Source organism: Carlito syrichta, unplaced genomic scaffold (assembly GCF_000164805.1).
Source record: "Carlito syrichta isolate Samal-C Ts95f unplaced genomic scaffold, Tarsius_syrichta-2.0.1 Scaffold309200, whole genome shotgun sequence".
Taxonomy (NCBI): Eukaryota; Metazoa; Chordata; class Mammalia; order Primates; family Tarsiidae; genus Carlito; species Carlito syrichta.
Genome location: NW_007253296.1, coordinates 1227890 through 1249373, shown reverse-complemented (window position 1 = coordinate 1249373; position 21484 = coordinate 1227890). Strand labels below are relative to the sequence as shown.

The following is a 21484-nucleotide window of genomic DNA, read 5'->3' as shown; positions in this document are numbered from 1 at the left end:
GAGCCCGTGGGTTCGAGACCCGCCTGGGCAACTTGGTGAGACCTCATCTCTACGATAAATTAAAAAAAAAATTAGCCGGGCGTTGTACTGCACGCCTGTAGTTCCAGCTACTTGGAAGGCTGAGGCGGAAGGATCGCCAGAGCCCAGCAGGTCGAGGCTGCGATGGCCAGGAGCGGCCTCTGCACTCTAGTCTGGGCGACAGAGTGAGACTCCAACTCAAAAAAAAAAAAAAAAAAATTACTGAGTTCATTCAAGGTTCACACATTGCGTTTAGTTATTATGTCACTTTAGACTTAAAAAAAAAATCTAGAGTAGTTCCCTCATCTTTTTTTTTTCTTTTTAAACAATACTGATTTTTGGAAGAATCCAAGCCAGTTATCTTATAGAATGTGAGCTCTGCCACCAAAATGAACAAAAGAAATCACATTCTCAATTTGTCAGATTGTTTATAGTGTTAACTTACTCTCCTGTCCCATGTACTTCCTTTACATTAGAAATGCGGGCTAGAGGTTTAATTAGATTCATGTTAAACAAGGATCTAATAATTCTTAATTGCCTTCAGGGATAACCACCTTTATGAAAACTGTTCCCATGGTGATAGATTCTTACTGTTTCCTTCGATAGATGTTAATGTTCGTGTGTCAAGTCTTACACTCTTGGGAGCTATAGTGTCCACTCATGCACCTTTACCTGAAGTCCAGCTACTTCTACAACAGCCATGTTCTTCTGGACTCAGTAATAGCAATTCTGCGACTCCTCACCTCAGCCCTCCTGACTGGTGGAAGAAAGCCCCTGCAGGACCTTCTCTTGAAGAAATGTCAGTTAGCTCACCAAAGGGGTCTTCAGAGCCCTGCTGGCTCATTCGACTTTGCATTTCCACTGTTGTACTCCCCAAGGAGGATTCCTGTTCAGGTAGTGATGCTGGCTCTGCAGCAGGAAGCACCTATGAATCATCCCCCATGCGACTAGAGGCCTTACAGGTAGGAGGTGTCATTTTCTTATCTCAGAAATGGAAGTGATCATTCCTCCTTCACAGGGTGATTGTAAGGAATGACTGTGAAAAGTGTGTAAAACCAAAACATGTGTCAATCATGTTAGTAGTAGGAGTTGAATTATTGGTATAGATGGTTTATTTGTTTTTGCTGTTTTGTTTGAGGGAGGTGGTGCTTGGTTGTAAAATGTCAGATTCATTCTTTCCAGTTCTTTCATTGCAAACTGTTTTAGTCACCTCAGGTATTACATAGCAGGTGGGTATAATAGATTGCATAATAATTATGAAAGAGACCGAACCATGGTGGCTTATGCCTATAATCCCAGCACTTTGGGAGGCCAAGGTGGGAGGATTGCTTGAGCCCAGGAATTTGAGACCAGCCTAGGCAACATAGTAAGATCTCATCTTCACAAAAAATCAAAAAAGGTGGTGCATTTGTAACCCCAGCTACTCAAGAGGCTGAGGCAGAAGGATCACCTGAGACTAGGAGGTCAAGTCTCTGTTGAACCATGATCATGCCGTTGTACTCCAGCCTAGGTGACAGAATGAGACCCCAACTCAAAAAAAAAAAAAATTCTGAAAGAAGTTTTACAGTTAATTTTTTATTTTTGCATCTAATTTTTGCATCTAAAATTAAATGTTTAATTCTCCATAAACTTTTCCTTGGTCTCATATCTGCTTAATGAAACAAAATAATTGTTCCTTCAAAGGACTAATAACCCTAGGTTAGAAAATTTGCTTTTTCTATACCCAAATATGCTCTAAGACATATGCTTGGTTCTGAAGTCTGTTGCTATTGACGGGAAAAACATTAGACATATGATCTCCAGCTTTTTCAGCCTTAGTTTTTTCAACTGTAAAATTCAACTAATACCTACTTGAAAAAATATTTCAAAGATTGAAATGATACTACATTAATGAAAAACAACCATAAACTATAAAGCACCATAAAATTATGATACAGTTAATTGACGTTAGTCATAAAATAAAAATTATGGTTGTTCTTCTCTTTATGTTTTTCTGGATATTGCAACCTTACCCTCAGGTCTTGGGTTAATTCCATGCTTTCTTTGCAGGTATTGGCTCATCTGGCAAGGGGCTACTTTTCAATGGCTCAGGTCTACTTGATGGAGCTTGGAGAGTTGATTTGCAAGTGCATGGGGGAAGCAGATCCATCCATCCAGCTTCATGGAGCAAAGGTAATTTTCATTAAAAGTCACTTGTTTCTTTTTCTCTTCGCTTTATGTTCTTCTCTATGTGCTGAATGTCTATCAGTTCTGAGCTTTGTTAAAATGGATTTAGGTAAGGAAGACATACATTCTCCTATTTTTGGCTCTTACACATAAACCCAAAGAATCAATTTGGTAATAAATTAACAATATGTAGCTGTTGATTTTATGCCTTGAAAGAATACCTATTATAAGAGTTACTGAGAAAATAAAGAAGAGGAATTGAAAATTATTTTTCTCCTTGATTTGAGGTGATCTCCAAACTGAAGTGAAGTTATTTATAACCTGCATAGTTCTGTTTTGATAATCATTTCTTTTATCTTGGCAGCTTCTGGAAGAATTGGGTACAGGCTTAATACAACAGTATAAACCAGATTCTATGATAGCACCTGATCAGAGAGTCCCAGTCTTCTTGGTAAATAAATGTCAATTGATACTTTTTAGTTTTCTTTTCTTAGTATGTCAGTTGCAGTTTTATTTTAAGGCTCAGTGGTAAAGTGGAGTAGACGATATGGTTTTTTCCAATGTCAAAAATTACAGTATATAATCTATATTCATGAAACTAGCATGAATAGGTTTTATTTGTATTTTGGTTTATTTGTAACTCAGTATGTGGTAGGATTATGTGTAACATACAATCAGCAATGGTAAAACCAATATTTCTTTTGCATAAAACCTAGTTTGGTTACTCAGCCTGCCCAAGAGGCAAACTAGAATGGTGGGAGGAGCCAAGGATTTTGAATTAGAAGGCATAAGATTTAATTTAGGGCATATCATTTAATGGATATGTGGTTATAAGCATAGTTTCCTCATTATAAAGAGGAATAATAATTTTTAAATCACAAAGCTGTTGACAAATGGAATGAAATGTAAAGCTGCTAGCACAGAGTATGTGCTCAGTGAATGTTAATTCCCTTAACGCCCCCACCCTGTGATTCTGTGAAATTCCTGGGATCTTAGATGATTTCTGTTGCCCCTACACCGTGCCAGTTCTTTATATGAAGGACACTTGACCTCACCTAAAAAGGATCCTACTTAGTGGAACCCAAAAGCAACATAGTGTTGGTTTTCTCCCTGTGCCCTCCTCGTTCTCCCTATTCTTTTCTCTTTATAATTTTCACCATCCTTGCAATGAATTAAAAATTCTAGCCTAGTCCCTTCCTTAGGCTGCCACTAAAGCTTCCACGTAACCATTTGCAGGAAAATTAGTTGGGCTTTGCTGTCAGACAGAACTAGGTTTGAATTCACACTTCTCCCCTTGCTAGACACATGACTTTGGGCAGGCCTCTTAACTGTTTGCACTCAGGTAGTGTCTCATTGTAAAAAAGGCATACTTTCTGTACTACTTGTCTATTGCTGAATAATAAACTAACACTAAACGCTTAGCAGCACAAAATAATATTCATTTATTCTACCACACAGTCTCTGTGGGTCAGGAATAGGAGTGGCTTGACTGAGTGATTCTGGCTTAGGTCTGTCATGAGGTTGGGATCAGGATTCCCCCATAGGGCTTCAGTCAGCTAAAGAGTTGACAAGGGTTGGAGGATCGTCTTCAAGATGGCTCAAGACCCCTATACTTAGCAAGTTAGTGTTGGCTGTTGGCAGAAGACCTCACTCAGTTCCTCCCCATGAGGACCTCTCCAGAGGGCTATTTGAATGTCCTCTTGGCATGGCAGCCAGTTTCCTCACAGCAAGCGATCCAAGGGAAGGAGCAAGACAGAGCTGTGGTGTTTTTTGTGTTGTAGCTTTGGAAGTTTCATGCTGTCATTTCCACAGCATCCTATTCGTTGCACAGGTCAGCCTATTCAGTGTGGGAGGGGACTACATGGGTATAAATATTAGTAGTTGAACATAATTGTAGAATCTGCCAGCATTCTTCTGGATTGGGGCAAAGAGTGTCCAGCCTGGGTTTCTGGGAGCTGTGGTGGGAGGAACACAGAGCTGTTGCATGAAATACACAGCAAAATCTGGGACTAAATCTGGGGGACAAAAACTGGACATATCAAAACCACAGCCAGATTTGCAAATGAATGTGAAATCCCAGGGTTTTTATAAACCGTGAAAGGAAACTACCTTTCAGATGTCTACCTTAGAAACTTTGAAGTGAGATAATCCTTCAGAGTGCTTAGAAAAGTCTATTGCCCAATTTAAGAGTGTCCACTGTATACCAGGCCCTGTGCTAGAAACTTTACACACAATATACATTGTATTATCACACAGACTCTGAAAAGTAGATGTCTTTCCCTGTTGAAGAAGAACCAAAGCTTAGGTTAAGTGATACCCAAGTCTGCAGAGACAGGGCAGCTGTGAAGAACTCTTTCCCAGCTCCGCCTCAGGATCCTATGCTCTTTAGACTCTGGCATGTGGCCTCTGGGCTGCTCTGGAACCCAATCCCTTGCCCACATAGGACCAGGTTGACGGAGCCCTAGCTGGGCATCAATTGATCTAGATTCTAGTTAACCCCTGCTGCTGATCAGCAAGTTGTATTATCTCTTTGTAACTCAGTTTCCTTGTGTGAAAATGAGGATAATATTAGAAGCTTGATTTAGTTGTGCTAAGGATTAAAATGAGTTGATAAGCGTAAATTATTTAGAACAATTCCTGGCATTGAAAAACATTAACTGAAAAACTTTGGCTGCTGCCACTGTTGTTACAATCAAATCATCTTCTCCTCTTGATTATTATCACTATTGCTCAACTTTATCAGACTGTAGTCTCCTAATCAATAAAATGGAAGGACTCAACTATTGTAGTTGTATTCTTAAGATCTTTTCAACACTGGAAGAAGAACCAATGAAAGCATTTACAGAAAGCTTCTACTTTAAGGAAAAATGATTCATCACTGAAGCCATCTGGTAGGCGTAGTTGGTTCCACTATTGTCTCTTGGGCTGTGACTTTTACTGTACCTCTGTTCTAGGTGGTGATGTTCTGGACTATGATGCTGAACGGTCCTTTACCCAGAGCCCTGCAGAATTCAGAGCACCCAACTCTCCAGGCGAGTGCCTGTGATGCCCTGTCTTCCATCTTGCCAGAGGCCTTCAGCAATCTGCCGGTAAAAATGGGTGTTTTCATAACCTTAAATGATGCCTCAAGCATCAGGGCTTGAATTTGATTCTTTTACATTTTGAACCAGTGTTCAGCATCATCTATGAGGAAAAGGTGCTTAATCTACTTGAGTTTGGGGTAAGGGCAGAGGGGAACAGAAAATGGGAAAACTTAAAGCCTTAAGATATCAAGAAAGCTGTTGCTCCCTGTATGTTAGGATGTGGTAGTGGAGGTAAGAGTAGCAGAGGCTTTGAAGGCAGAGAGATTTCAGAAAGATTCCATATCTAAAATTAAAAAGACCTGGTTAAATCCTAGCTCTTCCACTTTCTAGCCCTTTGACTATCTTAACTTCTCTAAAACTTACTATTATCATCTATAAGATGGGAATCAAGCTAGACATGGTGCTCATGCCTATGATCCCAGCACTCTGGAAGGCCAAGGCAGGAGGATTGCTTGAGCCCAGGAGTTCAAGACCAGCCTGAACAACATAGCGAAACCTTGTCTTAAAAAAAAATTAGAGTTCTAGAGAGGCTAGAAAGTCTAGGATCAAGGCATTGGCAGGATTGATATCTGATGAGGACTCATTTTCTGGCTCATACATGGCACCTTCTGGCACCTTCACATGGTAGAAGGGCAAGGTAGTGCTCTAATGCCTCTTTTATAAAGGCACTAATCTCATTATAAGGGCTTTGCCCCCATGACCTAATCTTCTCCCAAAGTTCTTACCTCCTAATTACCAAAGGGGGTAAAGATTTCAACATATGAATTTTGAGGGGAACAGACATTCAGACTATAGCAGTATTCAAATTGCTCCTTTTCTTTGGTCCTCAGTGGCATTTTTTTCTCTTGTTCTTATTTATGTAAATTAGGTTAATAATGAAGTAGAAGAATAAAAATGACCTAATTCACACAGTTGTAAAGGCTACATGTCATGAGATGCTATGTATGCCTTGATGAAGTGAGTGCTCAGATAATAATTGAATCTGCTCTTTACCAGGGTAGCCTCAAGGTCCCAATGTTGAATATGGGCACAACACAGATATTTCAGTCACTTGTGGAAGCCTTTGCCTCATGGTTGTTTCATTCTCCTTCCTTTTTCTACCTTCTGCTTGCAGAACGACAGGCAGATCCTGTGCATCACGATGCTGCTCGGGCTGAACGACAGCAAGAACCGTTTATTGAAAGCTGCAACCTCGCGGGCCCTGGGTGTCTATGTGCTGTTTCCCTGTCTCAGACAGGTCAGAGGGAGCCTTTTTAGCTCTCTGCCTTTTTTTGTAGTCCAGAACAACACTTTTTTGTGTGAATATAGAGCTCCTGAGTTGGGCAATAAAGGAAATTAAATTGCATATAATCTGGTTTCCTTAGTTATTACTAAAATATGTAATGCCTGTAGTTCATTTATTAATATTTTTTATTACTTAGCACACTGCCTGTGACCCTAAGTGCTTTGTAAATGCTTAAATTAACGAATGATTAAATAAAAGTGAAATGACACATTCCCATGTAATAGTAACTTTTAGAAAAGGAAATATAATTTTTACTAAGAAGGAAATGAAGTTCTTCTTCATTTCTACTTGTAACATCTCTCCAAAAGGTGTGTAGTGAGTAGGATGTGTTTTGAAAATGCATTTCATTATCAGAACATTGCTTCTTGAGGTGGAAATCAGCCCCAGTACAGAATTCATAGGTAACTGTCACAGGCCAGGTTATAAGATGTTCACAAGAGCAAATTCTATAGGCTCCTTGGGTGTTCATGGCACATACCAAAATCATGGGAGAGCTTTTCCTGGGATTTTGTTGAATGTCCAAATTGTAAAATATAAGAACTGTAAACTGATTATGTAAATGAATGACCTCTAGATGAAAATTTGCGGTAAAGGCTTATAGCTTTATCTGAAAGTAAATTTGAGAATTTCAAAGGTAGTAGTGTGAACTCCTAAAGTAACTGCAGTGTTTTATTTTATCTTATAGGATGTCATATTTGTCGCAGACACAGCAAATGCAATATTGATGTCACTTCAAGACAAGTCTCTGAATGTTCGAGCCAAAGCAGCCTGGTCCCTGGGCAACCTGACAGACACTCTGACTGTCAACATGTAGGTTGCTTTCCCTGGGTGACTTCTGAGACTAAGATACCAAGTGGATATCTTTGATCTCTACCGTGAGAGAGCTAGCAGTAATTACCCCATATTCAGTCAGTCTTCCTGCTCTGTTTTATATTCCTTCAAGTAATAAAAATTGCTAAGCTGTTCTGTATTAGGAATATATTAAGATATATGTGTATTAAAAATGCTGTGTGCTGGTAGAGATCATATAGCCACATTAAAGAAAATATAAAAGCAAAACATTAGTAATGGTTACCCTACTTTTTAAATATAGTTTTTCATTTTTTTAAAGTAATATACGTACAGGTTTAAAAAAAATAATCCAAACAGTACAAATGGGCATTCAGTGTAAACCCTTTCTCCTACCGTAACACCCTGGTTCCCCCTCAGAGGTAACTTATTATTCACACACAAGTGTCCTGCTTTTTGTTACTTAACCCTGAATGAGTGACATGCATGAGTCAAATGGATAAGCATTCTCTTCTATTATTAACTCTTTATAAGTCCTTACTTATTATTGCATAATCATCACTGTGTGATAACTATTTAACCATTTCTCTATTGCTGAACATTTAAGTTGTTTTAGGCTTTAGGCTTATAGGCTGTTACATTCAGTGAATATTTTTGTGCATAGAATCTGCATTTTGAGATATTTCTTTTGGAGACATTCCTAGATGTGGAACTATTGAGTCAAAAGATATATACTATAAGTAATTAGTGTATTTTAAACAGATTTGTTAAACTAGTTTTCCTGAAGTATATATAGTTATATTGAGTGAATATATTTGTATGTGTGTGTGAAAAAAAAATATATATATGTATACATATATTTAAATGCGTTTTACTTTTTAACATGTTTTGCTTGCTTTGGGTGGAACAGGGAAACACCAGATCCAAGTTTTCAGGAAGAGTTCTCTGGTCTCCTGCTCTTGAAATTGTTGCGAGCAGCTATAGAAGCATCCAAGGATAAAGACAAGGTAGACTCACAACCTTGAATATTTCATCTAGATACTTGGCATATTATAGTTGCAGGATAGCTGGTAAGTTAGTTGGTGTGATGTTCCTCATACTGTTCCACCAAATGAACCCCTATTCAAAGGAGATTGAGGGTATGCTCGAGGTATAAAGTGGCCCACTCCATACTTGTACAGTTTCTTTACTGTTTCCTATCTCATGAAAAATATCAGTGCCCATTGTAATACTTTGTGGTATATTCAGGTTTATTTTAATATTAACCTGGCTTTAAAAAAAAAATCTTTGGCCAGGCTCGGTGGCACAACCTGTAATCCCAGCACTTTGGGAGGCTGAGGTGAGTGGATTGCCTGAGCCCATGGGTTCAAGACCAGCCCAGGCAACTTGGTGAGACCTTGTCTCTACAATAAATCAAAAATTATATGGGTGTGGTAGCACATGCCTGTAGTTCCTGCTACTTGGAAGACTGAGGCAGAAGGACAGCCGGAGCCCAGCAGGTCGACGCTAGGGTGGCTGTGAGTGTGCCCCTGCATTCCAGCCTAGGAGATGGAGCGGGACTCCAACTCAAAAAAAAAAAAAAAAAAAATATTTAAGTAGATCTGACACATCAGAAAAATGAACAACCCCTGGCTTTGAGTGTCCTCTATTTCACTAATAAGTTTTTTTGGTTTTTTTTTTGAGTTGGAGTCTCACTCTGTCACCCAGACTGGAGTGCAGTAGCTGCTCCGGCCACCGCAGCCTCGACCTGCTGAGCTCTGGCGATCCTTCCGCCTCAGCCTTCCAAGTAGCCTGAATTACAGGCATGCGCTACCACGCCCAGCTGATTTTTTTATTTATTGTAGAGATGAGGTCTCGCTGCCCAGGCGTGTCTCGAACCTGCGGGCTCAGGCAATTCACTTACTTCAGCCTCCCAAAGGCGCGGGATTTCAGGCTGAGCCACCGAGCCCGGCACTAATAAGTTTAAAATGCATAGATCTAAGCTGTAGATCAGGGTAACATGGATTCAAACCCTGGCTTGCCCTTTAATAGCTTGATGACTTTAGTGTATTGCTTAACTTCTTTGAAGGTCAGTTTCCTTACCTATAACATGTACGTTGTTACATGTACTTCACTGGATACTCAGATGCCTCATGTTAAAGCATCCAGCACAGTGCCTGACCCACACCAACTGCTTAATTTAGTACAATGGTTCTGAAAATCTAGTAATCACTTGGGAAACTCTATCTCAGAGTAATTCAACCAGAAATTCTGAGGTTAAGGCCTGGGAATTGGTTTTAAAAACAAAAGCAAAAGCCTCCCCTAGGTGATTCTAGTGTGCTGCAAAGGTTGAGACACACTAATCTACTAGAAAAATATGAACTGGAATTATGGAGCCTGGCTTTTCCTCCTAGCCTTGCTACAAGGCGGCCTTGTCCTGTTGTCCCTGGGCCTTATACTTCATCTCTGTAAAACAAGGAAGATAGACCTCTCTGAGGTTCTGTGTAACACACACACACACACACACACACACACACACACACACACACACACACCAGAGAGAGAAGCTCTGTAAAACAAGGAAGATAGACCTCTCTGAGGTTCTGTGTAACACACACACACACCAGAGAGAGAAGCTTTGTAGAACCTCAACTTTGTGATGGCTTAGAATGTTAACCAAACAAGACTTTTCAGTGTTCCAAAGACTTGCTTTAAAAAGTCTAGGACTTCCTAGGTTTTTAAAGCTGCAGTTATACTTTTGAAAACTTCTTGTTAGCAAATCACATTTCTAAGGCTTTTATATTTTATTCTAGGTAAAAAGCAATGCAGTCCGGGCTCTTGGGAATTTGCTTCATTTTTTGCAACCCTCTCATATAGAAAAACCCAGATTTGCTGAAATCATTGAGGAGTCTATCCAGGCCCTGATTTCTACTGTCCTAACTGAGGCTGCCATGAAAGTCCGATGGAATGCTTGTTACGCAATGGGAAATGTATTTAAAAATCCTGCCCTTCCATTAGGTAAGAAAGTATCCCTTTTCTCTCTAGTGGAGAGCCTCTTTGCACAGCACACACCAGTCTACATAATTGTTAAAGATGTTTGTCACAATGTTATTTATCACACTATTAGAAAAAAATGATGACATATTAAAAACCGAAGTTTAGGGGAATAGTGAACTAAATTATTATATATTCAGTGGGATATATATTGAGATATCTTGTTGCCTTTTAAAATTTTTACAAAAAATATTTGATAATTTGGAAAAATACTTCTAGTGTTAAACAAACTAAAACAGATATTAAATTATTTCTACAGATGATCTCAATCGATGGGTAGAAAAAAGACTGAAAGGGAATTGGCCTAATTATTATCAGTGGTTGCCTCTGGATGGAATGATGAGTAGGATTTTTTCTGCTTTCATTCTCTATATTTTCTACAATAAGCATATATTGTTTTAACAATCAAGGAAAACTAAAGGAAAAAACTGGAATGGGAGAAAGGATACAAACTGGAAATTCCATATGAGCTTGTGGTACAGAAGTGGATGCTGTATATAAGTAGGACTCTATCTCTAATTAATGGCACATCATGCACCTTGATATATCATTCAGGGCCTGTAGCTGCTTAGGTGTACAGATCATAGCCTCCCAATCCCATTCACCTTGAATGCCAGCATTTGCATTATACATCTGTCCCTCTGCCAAGATCTGAATCTTAAGGGTATATTCCCAAAGAGGAGAAAACTATCTGAACTAGCAGAGCATGCATCAGGTTAGGGGAATCTGGCTGTGCTTCCTTTCATTGCCTAGAGCATCCAGGAAAACCAGTCAGCCAGGAGCGGGTGGAAAAGTAACCTCACAGTTGCCTTTGGGGTTGGGGCCCATTGAGGTGGGTATCTACCTTCTGGACAGACAAGAAACCCTTGAAACCAGGGTACCTCAGGAGTGATGGTTCCTACCTGCCTTCCTGTCTGGCCCTTGCCCTCAGTTTCTGGAGAGAGAGAGAGGCTGATCTGAAGAGAGGGGACTGCATGATCTAGAATGAAAGCAGAGCTCCAAAGAAGAGAGAAGTATGAGAACTCAAAAGAATCGAGTGGCAGAACTGTCAGGAGCCACATAAGAAAAAGAAGCCAGGAAGCTTAAAAGGGATAGTGATGGGTCAGAACATGAGATTCTAGGACCCCAGCCATTGTAGAGGTCCGTGGTAAATGGCGTTAGCATCCACCAAATGGAAAGGGCCTGCTCACTTGTCTTCAGAGGTAAAAGAGAAGTTGGGAAAGGCTGGGAGCATTAGAGAAGCTGCATTCTACTCTGTTTCCTAGCTTGAGGAACAAGGACACCCCAAAATGGAGTGGGTAGCAGTAGCTCTGGTAAGGAAGAAAGCAGTCTGATTTCATAGGGCCTACAGACATGGAGAAAAGATAGAAGTCTGGGCATTGTATTCTTGAAATTAGAAGTTTTCTTTTTCTTTGCAATAAAATACATAACTTGCTATGGCCAGGGAAGTGTCTGGATGCTGATCCAGGTGAGGAAATATTTTTTTTGCTGGCATAAGCAGGGTTGCTGCATACAGTTATGTGATTTGCACACTGCTGAAAAGTGCCAATGTGAGAGCACAGGTGGGGCTGCAGTTAAGTCCATTTTTCTCCCGCAGTTAAGTCCATTCTTCTCCCGCCAAGCCTTACCCCATGGGATAGAATTCTCCCAGATAAGAAGCCCTTCTCTAAGTCACCAAAGGTCCTGTATTGGGTAGCAGAAGCCCTAAGCATGCAGCAGGCTGGTCTAGGGAAAGGGGGAGGTAGAGGTCACTTCTCAGCCTCTTTCCTAGGATCCCACAGTTAGTCACTCACCACCCTGATCTTACAAGATGATTGTGAAGATGAAATGAACACATCAGATGACCGTCTTGAACACGCATGTATATGATTCCTTCCACCCTTTTCCACTCACCCCACTTATTTCTAAACCTTCACTTGTTTTCATGACTGTGGATTCTTTCTAGGGACAACTCCCTGGACCTCCCAGGCCTTCAATGCCCTGACATCGGTTGTGACATCCTGCAAGAACTTCAAAGTGCGCATTAGATCTGCTGCTGCCCTTTCTGTCCCAGGCAAGAGAGAGCAGTATGGGTCTGTTAGTCAGTATGCTCAGATCTGGAATGCACTGGTCACTGCCTTACAGAAGAGTGAAGACACCACAGATTTTTTGGAATTCAAGTACTGTGCCAGCCTACGGACCCAAATCTGCCAGGCACTGATTCACCTCTTGAGCTTGGCCGGTGCCTCAGACCTGCCCTGTATCAAAGAAACCCTTGAACTGAATGGGTATATGATCCAGTCCTATATCCTACAGTTTTTAAAATCAGGAGCAGAGGGAGATGACTCTGGAGCAACCCCCAGCCCACAGGAAAAAGACCAAACGGTCAGAATGACCCTGGAGCACATAAGCAGTGTCCAGGCACTGGCTGGAGACACATCCAAAAGGGCCATTGTGGGCTTTTTAGAAGATATCCTGACTGTTTATTTTAACTCATCTGGATCAGAAGTGGCACTCCTAGGATTAACAAATCAGTGAAGATTACATCATACTTTCCAGATATCAAATATGGTAATAGGAAGACCTGAGCTTGAGCATAAGATATACAGGATATAACTTTGGGGGCAGAAACCATCCATTCACTATTTATTTAGAATGAGTTAGCTTCTATTTAAATTTTCTTAAAGGCCCAACCTCGGAGAGTGGTTCCATCACACTGGCTGTGGTCAGGGTTGTTGGAGCCTCTGGCCCGTGCAGCAAAATCCAGGATCCAGGGAGTCAGGTTGGGGTATAGGCCAAGCAGAGTGGGGGGTTGTGAAGGGTGTTGAATCTCTGGAAAAGAAAATAAGTAGAGAGATCTAGTAATTAGAACAATGTGTATTGTGTCTCCAGGAATTGTTTTTCTTTTATAATAAACTAATGAAAAATAGTGTCTCCACAGTCCCATGTTCTTAACAAGTCATATTTATAGAAGTTGCAAGTAGAGCTGGTGTTCAGCCAGTTTGCACTGGATAGCTGCAGTAGTTGTTAAAATACACAGTTCCTCATAGTTGGTAAGTAGCTGCTGCTCTGAGCTCCTAAGTGTCAAACCTGGAGCCCTCCCCACCCTCCAGCACTTCCCCATAATCCGGTAACCAGAGCTAACTCCCAGCAAGCAGAGGCCTCTAGCCTAGGCCACAACCTGTACCTAAATTTCCCAATGCCCTGTAGGAGAGTGTGGTCCCATACACCAAATGTATAGTTGCTTACTACCTTTTAATCTGTGCCTTTAAAAAAGGATTATTTGTGTAATATGGTTGTTTACAAAGAGAGATTTCTAAATTATGTGTTTACAGTGCCCAAGTACTTATAAAAGTAATTTCTGATGGAATAGTTTTTTACATTTAAAGTTTGCATTTGCTCTTGACCACCAACAATTTATTGACATTGGTTTCAGTTAGGAACTTAGGGATGTATAGGCCAATTAAAATATTTTATATGGATGTGGGATAGATAAGATACAAGGAATGGGTTTTGGTAATAATTAATTGTTATTTAGCTTAAAATACACATTTAAGAGCATATATCTTAAATTTTCTTCTTTGCCCTGAAGTTGATCTTTTCCTTCCTCTACTATGTTTTTGGTTGCTGAGAAATGCTTCTAGGCAGTGACTGAGGAACAGAGTACTCAGGCTAACTAAAGGCTCAATTTTCCATTGGAAGAATACCAGTTTCCAGGGAATTAAGACTATGAGTATGGTAAAAAAAACACCCATAGTTAACGTTCCTTAAACTCGCTTTTCTTTGGAGATTATTCAGAATATGAATTGTTACAGAAGGCTGACTAAATTGAACCTGCCTTACCCTATGTTGAATCTTGGAACTTTTTTCTCGTGAGTATAATCTTTTTGTTTTAAATTTTTTATTTTGAAGATGTAGGGTACAATTCAGGGTTAGGTATACACAAATGTTCATTATGCAGGTACCCAAGTACATTCTTAATAGCAGCTTCTTGTCATTTTTTTAAAAAGTAAAAATGTGGCGTAAATAGGTTATTATTCGGTTTGAGTTTTCTCTGGTGGATTACTTGATCAAATATTTGTGAAATAGCCTTTAATGATTTCATTTGATGATTCACTCATATCCTTTCTTGAATAAAACTTTAGCTTCTATAAAGGTTTCCAGGTCCTGATATAGATGTTATTGTTTGTGTGCAGGAAGAAACCAAATAAGCACCTCTAGAAATTCCAGGAGTTGGGAGTAACTGCTTCTGTCCTGATTGGTGGCAGATTCTCTCCTCACCATGGCATTGTGGGCGCATGTACAACAAAGGGCAGGAACTCTTCTCAGATATCCTGTGCTGGTACCTACATGAAGCTGCCTTGGTGAAAGGAAGCCACACAGATGATAAAGAACTCACTCTGATGCAGAAACAGCAGATAGCCTGGTTGATTCAGAATTGTAGTGCAGAGTGCCAAAGTCTAAACTTTTGTTTTTTTGTCTTTTGACATTTAAAAGAAAAAATTGGACGAAAGGCCATCCAGGCTAGTCCATTACTTATCTTCCTCATTGAACCTTTCCTATGACCAGTGAAGGAAAAGAAACCTCTTTACATCTTTCTTTGTGTGTGTGTGTGTGTGTGTCTCACTCTGTCGCCCAGGCTGGAGTGCAATTGCCCACTCACAGCCACCACAGCCTCGATCTGCTGGGCTCAGGTGATCCTTCCGCCTCAGCCTTCCAAGTAACTGTAACCACAAGCCCACGCCACCACACCCAGCTAATTTTTTAATTTCTTACAGAGGTCTCGCCAAGTTGCCCAGGCTGGTCTTGAGCATCTGGACTCAGGCAGTCCTCTCACCTCCACCTTCTAAAGTACTGGAATTGCAGGCGTGAGCCACCTCAGCTATTCCTACATCTTTCTAGAACTCTTTTCTAAAAGCACCCATTTGTAATCTCCTCCATAGTATTAGTTAATGGTAAAGCAAGCGTCATATAGTGATGGAAACCGCCAATAGAACACCAAGGCAAAAGATTCTTTGATTTTGATATTTGTATATGAATACAGACCTTGAGCAAATCCCCACCATCTTTTCAACATAAGAGTTAAGCAAATTTTAGTTATTCTGGTTCATTCAGACTTTGCTTAATGTAGTGCAGTGTTAAGAGCTTGGGCTTAAACCCTGGCTATGTGGCTTTCTGTCTGTGAAAGTTACTTAACCTCCCTGCCTCATTTTTTTAGTGCCTACTTCATAAGAATGCTGTAATGATAAATTAATGAATACACAGGAAGTTCTTAGAACAGATTCTGAGATTTAATAAATGCCAGCTATTTATTTCCTTGAAATTTTAGATCAGTAGGCAGAAATACTGTAAACACATCATGAGCCCTTGTGGTTTTTTTTTTGTTTGTTTTTTGTTTTTTTGAGTTGGAGTCTCACTCTGTCGCCCAGACTGGAGTGCAGTGACCGCTCCCAGCCACCGCAGCCTCGACCTGCCGGGCTCTGGAGATCCTTCCACTTCAGCCTTCCGAGTAGCTGGAATTACAGGTGTGCGCTACCACACCCGGCTGCTTTTTGATTTATTGTAGAGATGAGGTCTCGCCAAGTTGCCCAGGCAGGTCTCAAACCGCGGGCTCAGGCAATCCACTCACCTCAGCCTCCCAAAGGCGCGGGATTATAGGCTGAGCCACTGAGCCCAGCTCATCATGAGCCTTTGTAATGACAGTTGGAATTCTCTGTGCTTTTAGGTGAAGTGGTAGCTGGGGTGCCTGGGAAGCTTGGGCCCAGCAGTGTGGGAGAAGTACTACTGCAGGACCTCTGTGACCTGCCAGAAGCAGGCCTCCATCTTGCCCCTGCAAGTCCCTCACAGGGAAGGGAAAGGATTAAAAGTGGGAGAGGTTCTACCGGTTCTACCTCATGACCCAGCCCTGAGAATCTTCGGAAATCCAGCCTGCACAAGCTTGGGAATTGCACCTGGTGTTTAAAGGACAACTCTGCTACTTAACAACTACGTCCTTGGACTAGTCACTTGGCCATTCATCTGTAAAATGAGGATAACGGTACCTCATGGAGCTGTCCAGGAGCAGGTCACATGATAACGTAAAGCCCTGGACTCAGAGCCTGGCACAAAGAGATGCTCAGTCATAAATGGTGCCTCTTGTTACTCTTCCTGGGCTTGAACGTCTCTGCTTCTTCTCTGGAGTGAGATCTTGGGGATTGAAGTCTGTCTGCTTCCAGTACGGACCTAGAGTTCTCAAACCTAGGCTACCTAAAGTGACCCTCAGCTCCAGGGAACAAGGATGTTACATCCAGTGAAGTCAGTGTCTCGGATGATGAACATTCAGTGTTTTTTCTGTCACACACTACAATGTAGCAACCAGTGACAGTGGCTCACAGGACTAATCGGGGGAGGGATGCAGTGGTGGTACAGCCTCTCACCAGGCACAATTGATGAAAAGCCCCTCCTTGAGAACAATTGCTCTATGGTCCCCTTCATGATCAACCAGAATCTGTAGGAATAAAGGAACTGCTGTTAACAAAATGTTATCACATTAATAGGTGAAATAAGAACCAAATGCTCATTTTTATGGACGCTGGAAGGGTGATAAAACACAGTGTGTGTCTTTTTCTGATCAAAATTACTTTTTAAAATATTAAAAGATACTTCATTAGCATAATAAAATATGTCGGTCTTAACAGTGACTTCCTTAAAATAAGTCAACCAAGACTAGCAAGCCTGGTGTCACCAAGATTACCTAACATTGTATAAGACTTAATGGCCAATGTGATTAAATAAACCAAAAATAAAATGTTTCCGTTTTTTAAAAAGAGAGGTTGCAAATTACCATTATTCACAGAAAACCAGTATGAGAGACTGAATTCACAAATCATTATGTGCAGAAAACCAAGAAAATTAACTCAGAAAATAGGAGAACCAATAAAAGTTCTGTAAGTCAGCTGGTTACAAAGTAAATATGTCAAAATCAGTAACTCTTCTATATATCAGCAATAACCAAATTTGTTTTTTTATGTTTAAAAAAAACACATTCACGGTAGTAACAAAAATAATAAAATACCAGGAAATAAATTTAACCAAGGCTTATGCAAGGATTTTGTGAAAAAATAAAAAATATTACTGATGATCATAAAAGAAGACTTTTAAAAATGAGAAGGTATATCATGTTTCTAGATTGTAGGATTCAATATCATAAAAAGGCTACTTTCCCCAAAAACTATAAATTTAACTTAATTCCCATCAAAATCAAAATTATATTTTTTAAGGACAAAATGATTCTCAAATTTGTCTGGAAAAGTGAACACAAAAATTCAAACCAAAGAATTAGGATTATAATCAGCACACTGTGGGGGAAGAGAAAAATTTCTCCCCAAATTAGTGTGCCCTAAAGTAACATTCTTTAGCCTTTTGAAATCCATGCCCCGTTAAATAAAAATCCATCTCTCTTTCTCATTCCAGTCATACTCCATCCTGTCTCTCCTGCTGAATCCAACTATAAAGCAATGGAGCAACTAGCTCAGAAAAGAAAGTCATAGCAGGAAGTTCAGGAAAGGAAAAGCGAATTCAAAGCACCACCAAAGTGGCAGTAAGTTTACTGGTTTATCGATCCTCAAAACTCTCCCTGCTGGTATCTCCTGACCTGGACTCAAATACTGACCAAAACCTGGAATTGCATACCAACAGATAGAGCGCCAAGCCTTCTGTTTCTGGTCCTAGAGCACCCCTATACGTCAGAGAAAGTGGAATAAATCCCCCCTTTGTTGCTTCTTTTCTCTCAGCACCTGCCCAGAGGCAGTCCCACTGTAGCACTGATAGCCAGGTAGGTCCTAAAACTTCAAAGGAGGGGAGTGCTTCTCTCTGTTAGGGGGAATGTGGTCCCAACAGGAAGGATGTAATGCCCATTGCTTTTTCTCTCTCTACCCTTCCATGCTTGGCCCAGTCACAGAAACCATATGGCAGGACAGAAAAATTAAAACCCTGGCTTTCTGTCCAGAGGACCAGAAAGAGAGGACCCCCCCCCCACAAACTGTAAAGTGACAAGATTTCAGAAAGGAGGGGACCCAATAAAGCAATCCCATAAAGCTGTAAATGAACTCCTGGGCTCATGCTTGAGCTCTGCGTGTGTGGATCTGACCTTACGCAACCTACCCAAGGCTTTAAGGACTAAACCTGGGATAGACCCTGGCTAGTCCCAGACTGGCTACTGTGTGGTACACACATAGGACAGATCAGAACAGCACTGCAAAGGCTTTAAAACTTAAACTGACACTGGAATTACAACCCGCAGAAGGCAGGTAGGAACTTGTGGTCTGAACCTAACAAGGATGATTGCTTGCTAAAGCAGGAAATCGACATTTTTCATAGGGTTCCAACATGGTAGAATAATAATAGGTGCCTATTATTACTCAGTCTCATAACAGTATTCGGGTGTTTGGGATACCACCCCATAATTGCCCGATATGCAGATAAACCTTAACATCTCATATGGAAGACGCTCAACAGACATCAACTCTGAGATGACACAGATGTTGAGAAAAGGACTTTAAAACTTGTATTATAACTATATTCCAAGAAGTAAAGACAGTCATGAAACAAAAGGAAGTGATAGAAGATATAAAGGTAACAAATGGAAATTTTAGAATTGGAAAGTAAATAAAATTTTGAAAAAATAGGTAGCCTAAATAGCAGGATGATGATGACAGAGGAGTCAGCTCACTTGACTGTAATTCAATAGAAATATTCCAATATGAACAGGGAGAACAATATTAGCAACAAAAAAGGAACAGAGCCTCACAGATTTGCAGGACAATACAAAAATTCTAACATCTTTGTGATTGGAGTTCCATAAGAAGAGGAGAAAGTATGTGGCACAGACAAAAAGATTTGAAAAAAGAGTGAATGAAAACCCCAAATTCGGCAAAAGACAAATTTACATGTTAAAGAATCTTTGCAAGCCCCAAACAAGATAAACTCAAAGAAACCCATGGCCAGACAAATCATAAATTTCCCAAAAAGAAAGACAGGAAAAAAATATTGAAAGCAATCAGAGAAAAACAGCACATTACATATAAGGGAACAATTATTTCTCCTAAGAAACCATAGAACTTGGAAATCAGTGGAGCAACATCCACTCCCCCCCCCCCCCCCCCGGCTATTGTATATTCTTTATTTAAACATCAATACTGTAAGTAGCTTTACTGATACAAGTACATAAATACAACCAAACTGAGAACAAAGGACAAGGGAGCGTAACCCCTGCTTAACTTTCTTGTATGTCTTCTCACTCATTGTCGCTTTCATAATAAAAGATATCTCTAAATTGAAAAACTTGCTTGGGTGCCATGGGAGTCTAGATTTTAGTGCCTGTTCGCCCCATCTTCTTTTCCAATTGTTCTTTAAGCAAAGGCAGACTAGTCTCATAAAGGTAGGCGATGATCTCTGGAAAAGTCTTTTTCTGCCAAAAGGGAACACAGGTAGCTTTCAGCTTATAAAATTTAGTTTGAACATAAGATGGAGGAACATCACCTATGGCACTAGCAAGATCATCCCAGTCTATTTCATTAGTATCTTCCACATTTATTGCATATAACCTTTCAATACAGTTGATTTTGGCCTGCAGGACATTTACTCCACGGTACATACTTCGACCGTTAGTCATCCTCTTGGTTAGAATTTCTGTCCACTTACTTTTATACTGCATCCAATTTCTGGTTTCCACTTTGGCTTCTACTTTCACCCAAGATATGCCCTTGTAGAGTTTTTCCCGTACAATTGATAGGTGACCTCCAGGATTTTCTTGGAGTTTGGAATCTACCTCCTCTGTCTCCTGGAGAGACATTTTCTTTAGAATCACTTCTTCCACAGCCTTGATAAGTTTCTGGGTTTCCGTTTTACTCCAAGCATCACGATTTCTTTGCCTGCTGATCTGGGAGAACTTCAGGGCCACAGAGACGTTGCTGCGGGCCACCATCTTACCAATCTTTTTCCAGTCATTCCCATGGAGGGACTGGTATACCTTTAACTTCTCGGTATCTGCTTCACTATATCTGTCCTTATAATTATTGACATCAAACATCTTCTTTGATTGATAGTATATTAGTTTCCAGGACTGGGCAATGCCTTTACCAATGTGCAATCTAAATGAGTGTTTCCTTTTTAAGTTGGCAATCACGGATTTTACCTGCTTGTGTAGAATAGCCTGTCTGCATTCTCAATTCCTGTCAGTGCTAGAAATTCTTGCATGTTATTCTCCTTCTTATTTTCCTTGGCAGAAAAAACTTGCCAAACTTAATAGGGACTCCTTGTGCTTTAAATTCTTTAAACCGTTCCAAGTCATCTTGATACATCCGCCTGATCGTGGTGGCAGCCCTGTCCTGGATGTCAGGGATGAACTCTTGGAGCTGCTTAATGGCAGTACCCAAATTCACATCCATCGGGATCATCCGAATCTCTTGAATCTTCAGGTAAATATCTGGTTTCAAAATCTTGAGCTGATTCCAAATTCCTTTCTTCTTCACTTACAGGATCTGACCTCCACACTTCTCCCACACACTGAGCTTTGGAGCAGGTCCGGGGCTGCTGCTTTGGAGGCCTGGATCTCATACTTTCTTCAACCACAGTACCATCACCTTCGAGTACATCAAGGAGCATGTTCCTAGACTTCTCACGGAGCACTGAGAAATGACCACCAGACACTACAATGCTTTTGACAAAAGTGTGCTTCCTTTTCTTCCCCTTTTTCTTTGTATGATTGAGTCCCTTGACCCCTTGAGGTGCATCACTGCCTCCCCCAGTCCCAACCTCACTGCCTACTTGAGGTCCTGCAGGGTACACACTCTCAAAGCTCTTAGGCACAGCCACTGCCTCACATTCCTGTTATTGGACTTTTTTCTCTTCTTTTTCTTAGATTTGTTTTTATCAACAGATCCTGTTGGTTCTGTAATTTTGCCTTCTAGGCCCACAGAAAGCCAGGATTCCTGCTCGTGTGGTTCCGACTGGGGCAGGGTAATACTTGCAGGCCCCGCTTTCCAGTAGAGCATCATAGAATGCAACTGTCTTTTGATGCTTTTTATTCTTTTTCACTTTTACATGACTTAGTGACTACCTGCAGTTTGTCAGCTTCAGATTCTTCTGTTGA

At 40.6% G+C, this 21484-nt stretch overlaps 1 protein-coding gene and 1 pseudogene across 1 annotated transcript in view; one reads left to right on the top strand and one right to left on the bottom strand.

Annotated features, from left to right (window-relative positions):
- HEATR6 (HEAT repeat containing 6) overlaps positions 1–13287 on the top strand; it is a 36093-nt gene extending 22806 nt beyond the window's left edge. The window contains exons 12-20 of the mRNA XM_008066966.1: positions 625–980; positions 2068–2190; positions 2549–2635; positions 5139–5273; positions 6382–6504; positions 7238–7362; positions 8252–8348; positions 10134–10338; positions 12320–13287. Of these exons, the coding sequence (XP_008065157.1) occupies positions 625–980; positions 2068–2190; positions 2549–2635; positions 5139–5273; positions 6382–6504; positions 7238–7362; positions 8252–8348; positions 10134–10338; positions 12320–12891 (1823 nt within the window). The 3' untranslated portion in view covers positions 12892–13287. The remainder of the gene's footprint in view (positions 1–624; positions 981–2067; positions 2191–2548; positions 2636–5138; positions 5274–6381; positions 6505–7237; positions 7363–8251; positions 8349–10133; positions 10339–12319) is intronic.
- A 6319-nt stretch (positions 13288–19606) lies between these two features.
- LOC103269385 overlaps positions 19607–21484 on the bottom strand; it is a 3650-nt pseudogene continuing 1772 nt past the window's right edge.